The following is an 18,899-nucleotide window of genomic DNA, read 5'->3' on the forward strand; positions in this document are numbered from 1 at the left end:
CCTACACACAACTAAAAGAGAATAATTTCCGTCTACGACTTTGGAAGAACTCTACACGTTCTAAGATGACCCAGACTGAGATAACCCCTGACGATGACCTCGCTGTCTATGAGGAGAAGCATTATAGCACTCATGCTATTCTAAGCAGCACCTTAGCAGAGCTGAAATCGGATTCTGCTGCCTATAAATACTGTCAACGCAACACGGTTTTTTGGAGCAAATAGGATCAGATCTTCAGTTGCATTGGAATGTAGTGTATGCATATGCTTATAGGCAATGATCACCTGTACAATAAATATTATCGAATAAATTGTGACACTTTGTTGCAATAAATACGGAAACACTTTGCTTCAGTTAAAGAGGTAATAAGATCAGCCACCTTGCGGATAGGGGCTTAAACGTTTGCTACACACATATGACACATACGAATAACATAAACATATGCATGCATACAATTACTTCACCCATATAATTAGCGAGTATATATATATTAGCACGGTGCCTCTCCAACGCTTCCATTGGATCTGATTTTACATTATTCTTTTAATTCTAAGTAAGGCTAAGTCTCGTTCGCTGCGCTTGCCCACAGACGGCAGCAGCAAGACGGCTATGTTATATGCTTATATATATGTATGCTATGCTCTCGTAAGCGGGAGCGCAAGTATATGCACATGAGGTCCGTTCGTGTTACAATTCTGCAGGCGCTTGCACTTTTTGTACATAGCGATCGGTTCATGTTTAGACCATTTAAGTTTCGTTTACACTGCAACAAAGTGTTACAGTGTTTACCCTTTAGGTACTCTTGGTACAGTGGCTATTCAATATGTGTGCATTCTAAATCTCCCTCCTTTTGGAAAATAACGTAATAATATGAAGTTATTTTAATAATAATAATAATTTTGATTCAATAAATTATATTAATTATATACATATTAGCAAAAGAAGAAAATGAAATTACGAAAAATATTGTATCTATGCATGGCCATACTAAATACAATTATGAAATATACATTTTTAATCTATCTTATGAACTGTTTGCTTTTTATTTTTATTATTTGATATTATAATGTTATCTCTGTCTCCTATTTCTGTTACTTTATATGGACCAGTATATTTGGGATCTAACTTATGACCTGTTTCTTTTTTAGTAAAACTTTATCCCCCACTGATATATCTATATTTTTTACTTTCTGTCATATAGTATTTTTATTTCTATACTTATTTTCTTTAACATAATTCTAGCTCTTTTATATGCTACTTCGAGTCTATACTTACTCTCTTTAGCATAGTCAACTATGTTATATATTGGTTTCTATGTTATCTATACTATTCTTCTTTTGGTAAATTATTTGTTTTGGCCAAATACTAACTCATATGGACAATAATTATGTTCCATTAAGGGGGTCGTGTTGAAACAACAGACGAAATATTGAAGCCATACGTCCCAGTCGGTTTTATCAACCGATTTGTAAGATCGTATGTATTCATTAAAAGTTCTATGACTTCTTTCGATTGTCCCAACGTCTGGTGGTGGTGTGGCGGTAGATGTTATGTTTTGATGTTCAAATATTTGCACAAGTCATTTATATTGAATTCTTGTATTCTGTTCCCATGTCCGTAATGAACGTCTTCATTGGACCGGTACTTCAGAATAAATGATTCAAAAATTGCTTTAGCGACAGTATTTGCGTTTTTATTTGCAACTGGAATGGCAACTAGATATTTTGTTAAGTCACAAATTAACGTGACTACATATTCATCGCCATTTTCTGATTTTGGTAATGGACCAATAGTGTCCAGTATCACTCTGTCGAAAACATTTATAGGTGTATCAGTTATTGTTAATGGGGTCTTTGTATGCGATATAATTTTCGCTTGCTGACATTTTTGACATTTTCTTACGTACTCAGTTATATCTTTAGACATACTTTTCCAGTAATAGTGTCTTTTTACTTTTACCAAGGTTTTTGATATGCCAGTATGACCTCCCAGAATTGGATCATCATAAAACGTAGGCAAAATTGCTTCTTTTTCTTTTAAATTTGTTCAAAGATATTTTCCCACGGTGCCACTTTGAGTTGTCTGATTTTATGTGTACCGGCTTGCATTTCAAGCCTTTGCAAAAATTGACCTAAGTCAATAACTCCATTAGTATATAAATCGCTCACATCATATCTTGCATTAATTTTTCAGCCTTGTTTAAATAAACATAACGTATCTTTTATATGCAAGGTCACTACTTTACGTACTTCATCATTGTTTATGATGTCGTATACGTTGAGTTTAGAAGCTTTACTTAAAGATTGCATAGGCAATTCTTGTTCTAGATTTTCCGCGCGGAATTTATGTCTACTTTGATATCTAGTAGTGACTTTCATTATATGTTTTGTAATATTCTGTAGCTCTTTAATGGTTATTCTTGATAACGCATCAGCTACATGATTATCTTTACCCTTTAAATATTCGACTGTAAAATCATATTCTTCATACGTGTCAGTTTGGAACTTGGGGGGATCATTGAGAAAAGATATATTAGAGGCCTGTGGTCTGTTTTAATTATAAAATGTTTTCCATGAATATATGGTCGAAAATGTAATATTGCCCAATGAATTGCAGCTAGTTCCTGCTCAGTAGTACACTTGTTACTTTCTCCTTTTGTAAATGCTCTTGATGCGTATGCAATGGGAAGTTGGAGACCATTATGGTTTTAAGTTAAAACCGCTCCACACGCTTGCTTGCGTGCATCAGTGATTATACAGAATTCTTTAGTAAAATGCAAAGTAGGTTGCATAAGATTGGTTTTTAAATATTGGAATGTATACTGACATTTATCAGACCATTAAAAAGGGACATTCTTTTTACATAATCTTGTTATGTGCCTCGAATAGTCGGCGAAGTTTTTGATAAAGCGTCTATAATAGTTACAAAATGCTACGAAACGTCTAGCGCTGTCCGCGTCGTGCGGTACTGGGTAGTTCATAATGACATCATATTTCTTCTCGTCCGGAAGTATTCCTTTATCAGTGCATTTATGACCTAAAAAAGTCACTTCATGCATAAAAAATGAACATTTTTCTGGATGTAACTTCAGGTTATATTTCCTACATTTCTCAAAAACATCTGTCAAGTTCTTAAGCATATGTTTTTCGGAACAACCGATCGCTATTAAGTCATCCATGTAAATGCTTAAGAAGGTTCTAGTCCAGAAAATGCAATAGTCATCATTCTCTGAAATGAGTTAGGAGCTATTTTTAATCCAAAAGGTAATGGCATGAAGCGATATGAGCCGTTGCTCTTTGAAAAAGACGTTATATCTCTGGAACTTTTTTCTAGTTCAATTTGATTCAATCCTGACATTAGGTCAAGGCATGAAAAGTAGTTTGCTCGACCGAGTTGGTCCAAGATATCATCAATTCTAGGTAGTGGAAATTTATCAGATAGTAATTTTTTATTAATCTGGCGATAGTCAATCACTAACCGCCATTTCTTTTCTTCTGACCCGGGGTATGGTTTCATAGGAACGAGTAACATTGGGCTATTATATTCGGATACGGATGGTTCAACAATCCCTTCGGAGATCAACTTTCCTACTTGCTTTTGTATTTAATTTACCTGACTATGTCAGGTAAATGGACTTATGGGCTTCAATAATTTTTTATGTATACTGGCTCATCATCCTTTAATCTCAGTTTTTGCTTATAGATGTTGTTTGTAGTTATTGGTTCGGTTTCCAATCCGAATACGTCGCTAAATTGGGTGCATAAGCTAGAAAGCTGCGACTTAAATTGTGGAGGGAAGTTTTTTGAAAGTTGGGATAATGCACATTTTTCTCTATTTTCATATGCTAGATTGTCTTGGTCGTAATTTGTTGTATTAAGTAGCCTTATGAAGGCATTATTGGATATTGCTATGGTATTTCCAATGTAAATACCATGCTGAATTTCTTGACTTGGAATTAATACACTGTCTTCTTTTAAATTAAGTTGTATTTTTCGAATATTTTGGGATGTTGCTGGCAGAAGTATTGAATTGCCAGAATTGTGAGCTATTGGTACGTTAATTGGGAATTTTAAGTTATTGGGTCTAATTATAAGCCAATCTTCAGATGGCTTAAAGTCTATCTGACAGTTATATTTTTTTATAAAATCGTTTCCTAATATTCCATCACATGGAATAGGGAATTGAAAAGTCACGATATGAAAATCGTGTGGAATTATATATTTAGTCGTTTGTATTTCAATGGAAACCAGACCTTTGGATTTGGTTATTTCTTGGCTTATTTCTTTTATGTCTATAATATAATTATCTTGGATGTCGTAAAAGATATCAGAATTTCTTTTAAAATGGATATGTCTGCACCTGTGTCTATTAAAAAGATAAGTTATTTTCGAGTAGCTACTTGAATAAATGAAACGAATATATTTTGCTGAGATTAATAGTGTGAACTCTTGCATCTTTTACTGCTGAACATTTAAAGGGTCTTGGGGGTTTTCCGATGTATTTTGGGCAATTCTGACATTGCTTTGGTTATCGCCATTGTGGCCTCTGTTCGAGTTTCCGCCTCTATAGTTTCCTCTATATTGGCCCCGTCCTCTATTGTTGTTATAATTATTGTTGTTGTAGTTATTGTCGTTGTAGTTATTGTGATTTCCACGAAAACTACCTCTATAATTTCCACGTCCGCGAATGTGAGCCGCGCTGTGGATAATTCTTGTAATATAGGACAGTGTTTGATTGTCCCGTTGCTTCCTGTGCAACTATCAAAAAATTTTGATACGGCATCGTTCATAGTATTGAAGGTACCAGCTTGCATAATAAATTTTACCTCATTGATTGTACAATTTTTTAGTCATTGCATTGACTGCATGCTCGGTGGAATAACTTCAGGTTAACTATAGAGGTAGTCCATCTGTTACATATGCACCTTCTAAAGCTTTTGTCATATGCTCAACCTCTTGTGTGTACTGGTTAGCAGTTTTATTGCGCTGTTGTAGGTTCATCAGTTTTGCTGACAATACTTCTACAGTTTCGCCTTTGACGTTGCCTTTTAATCTGGAAATCACCTCAGATGAAATTTCCATAATTTTGTAACTATTATGGAAATCACCTCAGAAATTGTTGTTACATTTCCGATTAGATTTCTGGCTACACCTTTTAGCTTTGTTCTTATGATGGAAACTGCTAATTGTTCGTGCTCGCCTTTTACAGATTCTATTATTTGTAATGCATCAATAAAACTTGTTAAATTTGCAGCTTTACCATCGAAAACTGGTATAAGCTTGGATGCTGTATTAATAAATTTAATGTTTGATTGTGCCATTGTATTATTGTTGCTTATGTTATCCTCTATTATGCTTGAATTATCATCAGAATCTGTAGAATTATCTAGATCTGTCATTAGTACAGCTGGAACAGTAAGATTATTTAAATCTTGCTCTTCTATTTTCAGTTTAAAATCTGTAAGTTCCTTTGGTTCTATTTGGTCAAAGTCAGTTTGTTCTGTTGATTCCGGCTCAACACCAGTTTCAACTGTTAGAGAAGTGTTAAGTATGGTCGGTACTGATATATCTAAATTGAATTTTTGCTTAATTGTTATTAAATTAGATCGTAGTCTGATCGAAAATTTTGATACTTGGGACCTATGATTTGGATTTAATTTTTCTCTCTGGCCATGTATTAGTATTCGTGCTTCATTAAAGCATTTTACTAGTGTTTCCACATGTTTTTTAATAGTGTTCTTTTGAATTGGCCTGTTTTGAGTAAGTGATTTATACGATTTGTCAAAATCGTTTTTTATTTTATTCAATTCGTTATATAACTCATTCCATTGCATTTTTGTGTATGGAGAATTGGTTTCGGACTACTACCATAACAAGGGTTCTGCCTAACGTTTCGTTTTCTCCTATTACTGATCTTACCTGAACACCTGGGATGGTGCTTAATACGATCGCTTTTTGTGTTTTTGAGCAATGTATCAATGGAGAAGTTTCGAAATTAAATGTTTCAATTAGAAGGTATTCTAATTGGTGGATGCCTATTGGAGTCGTTGAGACTATTTGTTGAACATGTTCATTAAAGTTAGCATCCCTTTCGTAAACCTGTCTAATAGCTTCTATTGTGGTCATTTTTCAGTGTTTCTTTAATCGTCTTCAGTGTAGCCATACTTAAGTAAAAATATTGTTGTTTGATTTAAACCATGTAGTTTATTTTGTTTTGTAATCTTTATTGAGTTTCTTAGTGTTTGTTTATTTAGACTTTATTCTTTAAAAGTCAAATCCAGAGTGATTTGATAGTCTGTTGCTCGCGGCTGCGCTGCCTACAAAAGCTCGCAGCGATCAGATCGCGGCTATATTCATATATGTATGTATATATATATTTCTATGCTCGTATATAAGGCTGGTAGCGGCCGAGCGTAAGGGTGTAAGTATTCATGGCTCATTTGTATGCGTTGTCAACTCATGGGAATTTGCTGACCAATGCACTTTCAGGAGTAGTTCCCAGGAATAGTTATCTTATTTATTTTGCTTATTATTGTATATTATATATATAAATTTTTTTTTTTTTTTAAATTTTTTTTTTTTGATTGATTGATTGTGGCCACCATAGAATAATGAATAGAATTTCTTTAATCTATCTTTATGAACTTTTTGATTTTTATTCTTTACGTTTGAGATTGTTACGTTATCTCGTTCTCCTATACTTTCTACCCTATAGGGTCCTGTATACTTAAAGTCTAATTTATGCCCTACTTCGTTTTTTAATAAAACTTTATCTCCTATTTCTAATTTAAATCATTTGATCTTTTTATCATAGGTTTCTTTTTGTTTTTGGCTTATTTTGTTCAATCATCATTCTCCGCTCTTTTATAAGCGTTTTCGAGTCAGAATTTTGATTCTTTTGCAAAGTTTTCTATGTCATACAGTGGTGTAATGTATTCACTGCTATTGGAATTTAATGTTTAAGGTTGGGGTTTTACCAAACACTAGTTCATATGGACAGTATCCATGTACAAAAGAGGGTGTTGTATTGAAACAATATGTACAGTATGTATAGAAGCCAAACATCCCAGTCTGTTTTATCTGACAAAACGTATGGATCTAACCTATTCGTTAAATGTTCTAATGGCTTCTTTCTATTGTCCCCAATGTTTGGTGATGATGTGCAGTTGATGTTATATTATTAATTTTGAGATATTTGCATAAATCATTAATAATTGAATTCTTATATTCAGTTCCCATGTCCGTAATGAACGTCTTCATTGGACCGTACTTTAGAATAAAAGATTCGAATATGGCTTTCGCTACTGTTTTTGCACTTTTGTCTTGTATAGGGATTGTAACGAGATATTTTGTCAAATCGCATATTAGAGTGACAGCATATTCGTTACCTTCGTCTGATTTAGGTAATGGACCGATCGTGTCCACTAATAATATATCAAACGCTTTTAATGGGGTTTCTGTTATCGTCAAAGGTGTTTTTGTATGGATTGTGGTTTTTGATTTTTGGCATTTCAGACATTTCTTTACGTGGTTTGCAACGTCACGTGTCATGTTTTTCCAATAGTAATGTCTTTTTACTTTTGCTAGCGTTTTTGTTATGCCTGTGTGTCCGCCTTGTAAAGTATCGTCATGTAATGTAAACAGAATAGCTTCCTTTTCTTTTTTATACCCTTGCAGAGTGTATTATAATTTTGGTCAAAAGTGTGCAACGCAGTGAAGGAGACATCTCCGACCCTATAAAGTATATATATTCTTGATCAGGATCACCTCCTGAGTCGATATGAGCATGTCCGTCTGTCCGTCTGTCCGTCTGTCTGTCTGTCGGTTTCTACGCAAACTAGTCTCTCAGTTTTAGAGCTATCGAGTTGAAACTTTGCACACATCCTTCTTTCCTTTGCAGGTAGCATATAAGTCGGAACGGCCGGGATCGGTCGACTATATCCTATAGCTGCCATATAACTGATTGATCGGAAATGCCATAACTTTGGTGTTTTTTAAGTTAGAGGGTTGGGACTTTCCACACATGTTATGTTTGACCAAAATATCGTATGTACAAAATTTCATAAGGATCGGCCGACTATATCCTATAGCTGTCATAGAACGATCGAAATTGGCATAACTTTGGTGTTTTTTATGTTAGAAAGATGGGATTTGGTACAGATTCTATTTTGGGAAAAACAATCTGATCTGCCAAATTTCATAAGGATCGGCCGACTATATACGATCCACTATATATATAATAATATAAGATGCGTGGCGCCACCTAGCGGACTGCGACTGAACTGCAAGGGTATAACAACTTCGGCTCCGCCCGAAGTTAGCTTTCCTTTCTTGTTTTTTTCTATTATGGTCACCGGCTGGAGTAGCGCTACTCTTAAATTTAATAATATTTCATTGCCCTTTTCTTTAAATTTATCTATTGAAACGAGTTCAAAGATTTTTTCACTCGGTGCCATTTTAAGTTTTCTAATCTTATTTATACCGGCTATTTTTTCAAGCCTTTGGAAAAATTGATCTAAATCGAATATTCCATTGGTATCATCAACGTTTATTCTTGCATATATCTGTTTTCCCTTCTTGAGAGAGCACTTCGATATTGTTAGATGCAAGGTCACTACTTTTTTAACATCTTCGTTATGAATGACGTCAAATATCTTGGGCTTGGAAGCTGTCGGTTGCTTTTGCAAATCCGAACTAGACGTTGAAACTGCGCAGTTATTTTTCTGTTTACTTTGGGATCTAGTAGTGACTTTTAGTATTTGTCTATTCATTTCTTTTAGTTCATCGATGCTTATTCTTGATAAGGCATCTGCCACATAATTGTTTTTTCCCTTAAGGTATACTGCGGTAAATTGATATTGTTCCAAGTCTAACCTCATTCTTGTTAACTTGGAAGTTGGGTTTCTCATTGAAAATAGATATGTTAATGGTTTGTGGTCTTTGTTCTATGGCTTTGTGGTTATAGTGAAATATTTTCCATATATATATGGTCTAAAATAGTTAACTGCCCAATGTATAGCTGTCAATTCCTGTTCAGTTGTGGACTTATTACTTTCGCCTTTTGTAAATGTTCTTGAGGCGTATGCTACCGGAAGGTCTGTCCCATCATATGATTGGGTTAGAACTGCACCGCATGCCTGTTTACTAGCATCTGTGGTTATACAAAATTCTTTATTAAAATCTGGGTATTTTAATAGTGTGGGCTGGACTAGTGCGTTTTTAAGATATTCAAAAGCTTCTTGACACTCAGTAGTCCAGTTGAATTTTATGTTTTTCTTGCACAAATGGGTAAGGTGTCTTGAATAATACGAGAAATTTGGTATGAAACGTCTGTAGTAATTGCAAAAGGCTACGAATCTTCTAGATTCATCTGCATCGGACGGAACGGGATAATTTGTTATTACGTTAAATTTTTATCATCGGGTAAAATTCCTTTGTTTGTGCATTTGTGTCCCAAAAATGTGACTTCGTGCATAAAGAAAGAGCATTTTTCAGGGTGTAATTTAAGGTTGTGTTTTCTACATAGATTGAATACATTAGTTATATTTTTTATCATATGATTTTCTGAACAACCTATAACTACTAAGTCGTCCATATAAAGGAAAGCTTGGGACAGGTTCTAATCCCGAAAATGCTAATGTCATCATTCTTTGGAATGAATTTGGTGCTATTTTTACTCCATAAGGTAGTCTTTTAAATCTGAATGACCCAGTGCTTGTAGAGAAAGAGGTAATGTCTCTTGATTCCTTTTCTAGTGTAATTTGGTGAAATCCAGACATTAAATCTAGACAGGAAAAAAATTTTGCTCTACCAAGTTGATCTAAGATATCTTCGATTCTTGGTAGTGGGAATTTATCAGCTAGTAGCTTTTTGTTTATTTGACGATAGTCAATAACTAGTCTCCAACGTTTTTGTTCTGAGCCAGGAAGTGACTTTTTGGGTACTAACAGCAATGGGCTGTTGTATTCTGATACTGATGGTTCTACTATATCATCTTTTATTAGCTTTTCTACTTGTTTGTTTATTTCATCTTTTTGGCTATGTGGTGTTCGATAGTTTTTAATGTAGACTGGTGTAAAATCTTTTAATCTCAGCTTCTGTTTATAGAAATTATTTGCTGAAATTGGTTCGGTTTCTAATCCGAATATATCTGTAAATTCGGTACATAGTTTGGTGAGGGTACTTTTATACATTGTAGAAAAATTTTTCGCTAATTTTGAAAGGACATCTTCTTTTCTGGTTTTAGTTTCGTTGCTTTGGACAATTTGATAATTTTCCAATGGTACGTACTTTATTTTGGAAATGTTTATAATTTTATTTTTATCGGTCGTATTTAATATTCGGACAAATGTGTTGCTTGAATCAGTTATAGTGCTGGCTATAATGATGCCTTCATCTATACACTGATTTTTAATAAGGACTTCTTTGTGGGTGGTTATTATATTCATTTGTCTCACGACTTCGGATCGTGCTGGGATAAGTAAGTTATTATTATTTGAATGTGTAATCGGAATATTCATGTTTTGATTGAAATCTGATGGTCTTGCTATTAACCAATCTTGATCTATTTGAAAATCTAGTTGACAATTGAACCTTTTTATGAAATCCATTCCCAATATGCCATCACATGGTATTGGGAAGTCATTGTTTACTAAATGAAAATGAAATGGAATTATGAATTTTCCTGTTTGAATTTCTACGAAAGTTAAACCTTGAGATTGAATAGTACCTTCTCCTATACCAGACATTGTTATAGTTTTTGTTGAATCTACTTCATTATATTGATCTGAATTTATTTTTAAAATGCTAATGTCTGAGCCTGTATCTATTAACAGAGTTAGGGATGTTTTTGTAACGTAATTTTTAATGGTTACATAAATATTGAGGCTGAGGTTTATTTTAAACAGTTGTAAGTTTTGTGGCTTTTTCTTAAGGGAAGTCTTTAGTTTTCCGGCTGGGATTCAATAGTTCGAACTTGGGAATTGGTATTTCCACCAGTGTTATTGTAGCCGTTATTTCCACCACGGTTGTAACCTCTAGAATTTCCACGACCTCTATAATTATTGGTGTGGTTATTATAGTTTGGGTTATACCCATTATTTTGGTTATAACCGTTGTTTTGGTGGTAATTATTGTTATAATAGCCTCTACCGTAACCTCTTCCGCGGTAATTTCCTCTGAAGTTATTGTGGTAGGGTTGACCTCTTCGGTTATATAGGATTGTACTTGGATTGCCTGTTATATCGGTACTACATTGTATATACTTAGCGATGGCTTCGTTCATTGTTGAAAAATTGCCTGCTTCTAGTACTGTTTTAAGGCGTCCATGTTCACAATTTTTAGTCATTGTGTTGATTGCCTCTTTTGTGCTGAATTTATCAGCATGTTCGGCAGAGCAACCCCTCATCGATATACGATGCTTCAAGAAGCTTTCGCAAGTTTTCGATTTCAGTTGTGAACTTTTCAGCTGTTTTACCTTTTTGAAGTGTTTTTGACATTTTTGCTTTAATGACATCTGATGTTTCTCCGATTATATTGTTTATGAGTTTTTTAATTATTCCATTTATAGTGGTTTCATTTTGGACTTTATATAGGGTTGATCCTACAATTTTTGATTTGATTACTTGAACCGCTATATGTTCAAATGTGCCTTTTGTTAAATTCACTAAATTCAAGGCTGTGATAAATCTTTGAAGATTTAGTTTTTGGCCATTGAACTCTGGGATGGCATTTGAAATATCTTTTATGTATGCCCGTTGGGCAATTGTTTCGTCTGCCATTATAATGTGTTTTTGGTCTATTATGTTGTTGGAATCTATATCTTCTTCGTCTTGGTCTGATAATTCAGATTGCAAGAGAACTGCGGGTATAGTTAGATTGTTTAGGTCTTTTTCTTCTATTTCTAATCTATCAGAGTCTAAATCTTCCAACTCTACTTGGTCTGTGGTTGGTAGTTCTAATTCGTCCCCAGGTTCTACTGTTGAGGGTGTGTTTAAGATACTTGGTACTGAAATAGCCAAGTCATATCTTTCTTTTACATTTATTAGGTTAGATCGCAATCTTGTTAGGAACTTTGAAACTTGTGACCATCGATTTTTATCTAATCGATCTCTCTGGTCATATATTAATATCCGCGCTTTATTAAAACGGGCTACTAATATTTCGGCGTGTTTGTGTATGGTATTCTGTTGAATTGTACGATTTTGAGTAAAAGATTTATATGATTTGTCAAAATCGGTTTTTAATTTTTTCAATTCGGTGTATAATTCATTCCATTCATGCATTTTTGTTAATACGGAGAATTATTTTCTGAATATTACCATAACAAGAGTTTTGCATAATGTTTCGAAATTAAATGTTTCAATTAGAAGGTATTCTAATTGATTTATGCTTATTGGAGTCGTTGGGACTATTTGTTGAACATGTTCTTTAAAATAAGCATCCCATTCGTAAACTTTTCTAATGGCTTCTATGGTGGTCATCTTTATTTAGAAAAAAAAAGTTCTTTATTATAGTAATGTCGTTACTTTATTGTATATAATTTTAAAAACAAATTTTGATCATTAATATTTTTATTTATTTATTTTTTTTTTTATTTTGTGTGCTTTGTTTGCTCTTTTTTTTTTTTTAGATTTTGTCCAAGTCGTTTGCTTGGCTCATATATTTTTTTTCAAACATTTATTGTGGAGTTTGTATAGTTTATAAAAACAATTGGCGCACATTATGACAACAATTATTAACAGCATAATGTTTACAAATTCCAAATTAATGTTATTTGGCTCAACTTTATTTATTACGTTAGCAGTGGAATCCACTGTCTTAACATCAACTATAGCCATTGTTTTTTTTTAAGATTATAATTATATGTATAACTATCAACTATTTCTTCACTGAATTTACTAATAGAATTACTTTTCATTTATTATTTCTTATATGTTTTTTTTTTTTTTGTTTGTTTTTATTACATTTATTTTACCTATTGTTTTGCATAGCTTTACGGGCTATACTTATAAACGAGCGAAAATGGTTTCGTACGCTTTTACAAAATTTTCTTTTATTATCTTATTTGTATTATATTATATTATTTTTGTTTTTATTACATTTATCCTGCCTATTGTTTCGCATAGCTTTGCGGGCTACACTTCTAATTGGGCGGTTCCGCTCAATTTTACATAAAGTCGTTTATAATTATAATGTAACGCAGTACATTAATAATGTAACGCAGTGCATTAAAAAAAATATATCTTTTTTGTTGTGCGCTCCTTGTAGCGCTGTCGGGCCGGTGGTGGCTGCACAGGTTACTCCAGGGGTCTGCGGCTGATGTTCTTTGGTGTCTATTCCGTTTATGCGGTGTTGGTGCTGATCTTCGCACTGGGCTTCGGGCATGTGAAGTTATATGCCGTAGAGTAGAGTGGTCCGGGACAGTCGGCTGGGCACGTCTTTACCAGCGCCGGTATCTTTTTTGCTGGCGGTGGTTGAAGCTTTGTTATTGGCTTGGTTATATTTTGTATTGTATGTGAGTGTGTTGCAACAATTGGGCGTCTCTCTGCGAGGCTTGTTTTTAAAAAGTCAAGCTCGGCCTGCAACTTTTGTGCAGTAGACCACGCGGGAGGCGGGTCTACTGTTTAGAAAACAATAGCCATTTAATGTGTGCTATTCTTTTATTCACCTTATTTTTTACACCTCCGCGTTTTCCCATTATTTTCACACAACTCACTCAGTTATTTTGTCTCAGTCATCTTTTTTTTTGTGTCGTCTTGCGTAGTGACAGGTTTTCTTGATTTTATTTTGCTTGCTGCTGTTGTAGTTGTTGTTGTTGGTTTATTATCCTCAGGTTCTATTATCCTCAGGTGTTGGTGGCTGCATTAGGATGTTGATTATTTGCTTGCTGCTGTTGTAGTTGTTGTTGTTGGTTTATTATCCTCAGGTTCTTTGAACCTTCACGGTCGCCATGTTGTTTGATTTAAACCATGTAGTTTATTTTGTTTTGTAATCTTTATTGAGTTTTCTTAGTGTTTGGTTAATTTAGACTTTATTCTTTAAAAGTCAAATCCAGAGTGATTTGATATTCTGTTGCTCGCGGCTGCGCTGCCTACAAAAGCTCGGCAGCGATCAGTCGCGGCTATATTCATATATATATATATTTCTATGCTCGTATATAAGGCTGGTAGCGGCCCGAGCGTAAGGGTGTAAGTATGCATGGCTCATTTGTATGCGTTGTCAACTCATGGGAATTTGCTGACCAATGCACTTCCCAGGAGTGAGGCTTTAAGGCATATGTATATAGCTGGCTATTTGGCCGGGGCATTATGATTATATAACAACACTGTAGCACAATATTGTATTGCTACAGTGGATGCTTCTTATAATGACCCATGCATACTACAATATATATTTTTATTTGTCTTTATTTATTTCCATTTTCTTTTTTTTTTGGTTTTAAGAGTGTACAAATGGATTTTTTTTTGTATTATTAATATTATTTGCGCTCTTAATTTTTGTTTTTATTTTTAAATTTTGTCCAGCTCATTTGCCTGGCTCATATATTTTTTCTTCAGACATTTATTATGTAATTTATATAATTTATAAAAACAAGTTGCACACATTATGACAACAATTATTATTAATAATGTGTGTATTAATTCTAAGTTAATATTGTTTTGCTCTACTTTATTAATACCGTTGGTAGTGGAGTCCACCGAATTAACGTCAACTATTGCCATTTTTGAAATAATTGTATTTGGAATATAATTATAGTTGCCCGTTTCTTTAGAATATTTACTTATTGCATTACTTTGCATCTAATTTTACAGGTTTTCCTACCTATTATTCTGTATAGCTTTACGGGCTACACTTCTAATTGGGCAGAAAAGGTTCATCTCAATTTTACATAAAGTCGTTTATAACTATAATGTAACGCAGTACATTAATAATGCAACGCAGTGCATTAAAAAAAATATTTCTTGTTTGTTGTGCGCTCCTTGTAGCGCTGTCGGTTCACTGCTCCGGGTCTGACTTGGTACGCCAGACGGTGCCGGTGCTGGCTGCACAGGCTGCTCCTAGTTTGCTGCTTCTCGTTGGGGCACCGGCGCTGGTCCTTGATTCGCAGAATGGACTCTCAAATGGTCCTCGGCAATCTTTGGGGCATTCCTTTCGTCTTTTTGGCAGCTGTTTTTGAATTGGAGGTGTTAATTTTTTTTCGTTTATTTGTTTAATTACTGACTGAGCTGGAGCCTTGGGCTTTATTTTTACAAGGCTTGATTTATGGAAGTCAAGTTCTTGCAATTTTTGGGCTGTTGCCCAGGGGGTGGCAGTTGATTTGTAAATAACAGCCACTTAATGTGCGCTATTCTTTTTGTTATTTTGCTCTTTACGCCCCCTCTTTTTGCCATGGATCCATCTCTACTCACTCAGATTTATTCGCTCCGTTTTTCCAGTCTTCCAATTCGAATTTTCCTCTTTCCTTCCTTTGTTGTTTTCGAAGTAAATTATTTTTGGTCCTGTCACGGTCGCCATGTCTTATAATCCATGTAATATAATAATAATATAATATCGCCTTTAATTAAATATTCATAGAGTAATAACTTGTAGTATGCACACTTGTAGTTAAAGGGTAAAAACTGTAACACTTTTTTGCAGTGTAAACGAAACTTAAATGGTCTAAAAATGAACCGATCGCTATGTACAAAAAGTGCAAGCGCCGGCAGAATTGTAACACGAACGGACCTCATGTGCATATACTTGCGCTCCCGCTTACGAGAGCATAGCATACATATATAAGCATATACATAGCCGTCTTGCTGCCGCCGTCTGTGGGCAGCGCAGCGACGAGACTTAGCCTTACTTAGAATTAAAAGAATAATGTAAAATCAGATCCAATGGAAGCGTTGGAGCGTCACTTTGGCTGCTCCTCAATAAATCAAGAATAAATAAATAAATTGGATATAAACGACTTTACATGGCGACCGTGACTTGGATCTGGAAAAGTCTGAGTGAGTAGAGTGCGGATATTGGTCGCGGAGGTCGGAAAAACAAAATAAATAAAAGAATAGCACACATTAAGTGGCTATTATATAAAAATAATGCACCTCCATGGGCGACGGCAGTAAAATTAACTGCTGAGCTCGAATTCCTAAAAGAAAGTATCCAGAAGAAAGAAAACCCAACCGCAACTCACTCAGAACGAATCAAAACCTTAAATACAAATACTAAACCATCATCTCCCAAGCCATTACCAAGATACTATGAAGAGTGCCCGAACGACTGCCCCGGACCGCTGGAAACCCCAGTATGCAAGTTCACTTGCATAAAGCAGCATAGGAGAGGAAAGCCCGGCACCACCCACGCTTAGGACAAAGGACATCAGCCGCAGACTCCTGGAGAATATTGTGACCTGTGCAGCCAGCACCGGCCCCGTTTAGCGCTTCAAGCTAGTCCCGGAAAAGTGAACCGACAGCGCTACAAGGAGCGCACAAAAAACAAGAAATATTTTTTTTTAATGCACTGCGTTACATTATAGTTATAAACGACTTTATGTAAAATTGAAGGGAATCTTTTCTGCCCAATTAGCCCGTAAAGCTATACAGAATAATAAGTAGGAAAACCTGTAAAATTAGATCAAAGTAATGCAATAAGTAAATATTCTAAAGAAACAGGCAGCTATAATTATATTCCAAATACAATTATTTCAAAAATGGCAATAGTTGACGTTAAGTCGGTGGACTCCACTGCCAACGTTATTAATAAAGTAGAGCCAAACAATATTAACTTAGAATTAATACACACAGGATCCGGTGGACCCCCTGCAGCACTCCCTAACAAATAACCGCAAATCTCCTCGTTCTGTGATACTCAATCTGTTCCTTTTTTTGTTAATAAGTTTGTAACGGCACTAAAACTTTTTTCGACGAGATATGATGAGGGAAACGCTATGAGAAGCTTTTGCGTGATTGCCCACAGTCCAGGATATTTTTTAGGTATTTCTGCCTGCAACCAAAATTTCTGATACCCTTTTTTAAATGTCACTTTCAGCTCCTCATTAGTGCTGAGCTCGAGTAGCTCCTCTTGTAATATCACATTCTCCACTTCTGTTTCATCAAATGGATTTATGATCCATGGTGGTATTTCCATCGACAGAATGTCTTCAAATCTAGTATTAAAATCACCATGCAGGGCAATCAAATGTTGAATGTATGTCTGAATATCTTCATCAAGGCATTCTACCTGCGATAAAGTTGAAAACTGTGAAAATTCGCGCCGACCAATATTTCCCTTCATAAACTTCAATTTACCAATAAAAGCTGAAATTACACTCTTTGTTGTTATTAAATTAAGGCTGTCCCCTTGTAATTGTAAGTTGAGCTCATTAAATTTTTGAAACAAATCTGTCAAATAGGCGACGTCTGCTTTAAAATTGATTAGGTTTTTTTTTAATCAGGATCTTTACTGACCAGAAATTCTAAAACTGAGTTGAAAAGTGAATAAAATCTTGATAAGCATGCACCTTTCGACAACCAGCGTACTTCGGTATGTAAAAGCAATCGTTGGAAATCTTCATCATTTTCATCGCACAATTGTGTGAATAAGCGCGTATTTAATGCATTGCTTCTAATTTTGTTAGCTGCATTAATCACAAATTGAAGCGATTGGTGCAATCTGTCACTTAAATTTTTCGCTACTAGATGTTGTCGGTGGATAACACAATGAATTGTAGTTACCTCTGGTATAATTCTTTTAAGATGGCTTATAAACCCACGATATCGCCCGACCATGGCAGGAGCTCCATCTGTTGCCACCGAAATAACGTTTGTGAATGGAATCGATTTTTCTTTAAAAAAATCACTGAGAACAGCAAATATTGATTCACCTTTAGTGTCCGTCTTCAAAGTTCTTGCAAATAGTAGCTCTTCATGGATTTCTTCGCCCATAACAAATCGAACATATGCCAATAATAATGCTTCGTTGCCAGGTAAAGTTGACTCGTCCAGTTGAATAGAAAAATGAGTTGTTTGCAGATAATCACACAAGAAACTTTCAACATCAGAGCTCATTTCATCAATACGTCTTTGTACAGTGTTGTTACTCAACGGAATTTTTTTGAGTATGTCTAATGAAGATTTGTGCAGAACAGTTTTTAAGACCTCTTCAACAGCAGGTAAAATTAACTGTTCTCCAATGGTGTGCGGTTTTCCAGATTTTGCTATGAGTAACGAGATATTGTAAGATGCCCGCAAGCCATCATCATTGCTTTCAGACGTTGAAGCAAACATACTGTGCACGGTGGGTCTTTTTTCATATTTTTCTTTTAATGTTTGGAAATATTTTAAATCTTTATCTTTTTTATCTGGATGACACCTTCTTAGGTGCTCTTCCAGCTTTGATGGTTTCATGGAGTCATTGCCCAAAACTTTGTTGCATAAAATGCATGTGGGCAACCGTTTGTCTGCCTGTGATGGAAGAAAACCAAATTTTAAATATTCAACACTATACTGACGACACTTCTTCTTAGATTCGGTCATGTTTCGTATCAATTACCAATCTGCAATGTAAACAATAAATAAAAAACCGAACAATCAAATACCTACTGAACTTATATACTTCCATAAAATAATATATTATTATAAATATACCTATCTCATATAGAGTAAGGTTGGTTGGAAGAGATTTCTTTCCATTTAATTAACATTTTTTGTAAAAAAAATTGTAAAGTAAATAATATATGAAATAAAAATACAACTCGTTAATTAAATAACGCAAAACCTTACAGTAGTTTGTCGAAAATCAAGAGAAGAATCGATTCCACTAATAAAAAAATTAGGGTAAAATTTTATCCAACAAAATTGAAATTATGCCGTGTTTGATTCTTACTCAACTTTTGATTAACACAGGTCTTACGCTTTT

General features: G+C 34.7%; 1 protein-coding gene and 2 long non-coding RNA genes across 3 annotated transcripts; 2 read left to right on the plus strand and 1 right to left on the minus strand.

Annotated features, from left to right (window-relative positions):
- The first annotated feature begins 5,319 nt into the window (after nucleotides 1–5,319).
- On the plus strand, nucleotides 5,320–13,884 carry LOC26514971. Its single transcript, XR_001408366.2, has 4 exons — nucleotides 5,320–5,329; nucleotides 10,068–10,071; nucleotides 13,410–13,413; nucleotides 13,850–13,884. It is a non-coding gene; the product is annotated as an uncharacterized LOC26514971 (long non-coding RNA).
- A 644-nt stretch (nucleotides 13,885–14,528) lies between these two features.
- On the minus strand, nucleotides 14,529–18,517 carry LOC116655576 (zinc finger BED domain-containing protein 5-like). The gene is made up of 3 exons (XM_032453527.2): nucleotides 17,866–18,517; nucleotides 15,410–15,517; nucleotides 14,529–15,167 (listed from the first exon to the last, which is right to left on the minus strand). The coding sequence occupies exons 1-3, from the start codon at nucleotides 18,515–18,517 to the stop codon at nucleotides 15,118–15,120; spliced, it is 810 nt and encodes a 269-aa protein (XP_032309418.2). The 3' UTR covers nucleotides 14,529–15,117.
- Nucleotides 18,210–18,576, plus strand: LOC116655577. The gene is made up of 2 exons (XR_004310641.1): nucleotides 18,210–18,278; nucleotides 18,362–18,576. It is a non-coding gene; the product is annotated as an uncharacterized LOC116655577 (long non-coding RNA).
- The last annotated feature ends 323 nt before the right edge of the window (nucleotides 18,577–18,899 follow it).

This window comes from Drosophila ananassae, chromosome 3R (assembly GCF_017639315.1).
Source record: "Drosophila ananassae strain 14024-0371.13 chromosome 3R, ASM1763931v2, whole genome shotgun sequence".
In the NCBI taxonomy this organism is placed as follows: Eukaryota; Metazoa; Arthropoda; class Insecta; order Diptera; family Drosophilidae; genus Drosophila; species Drosophila ananassae.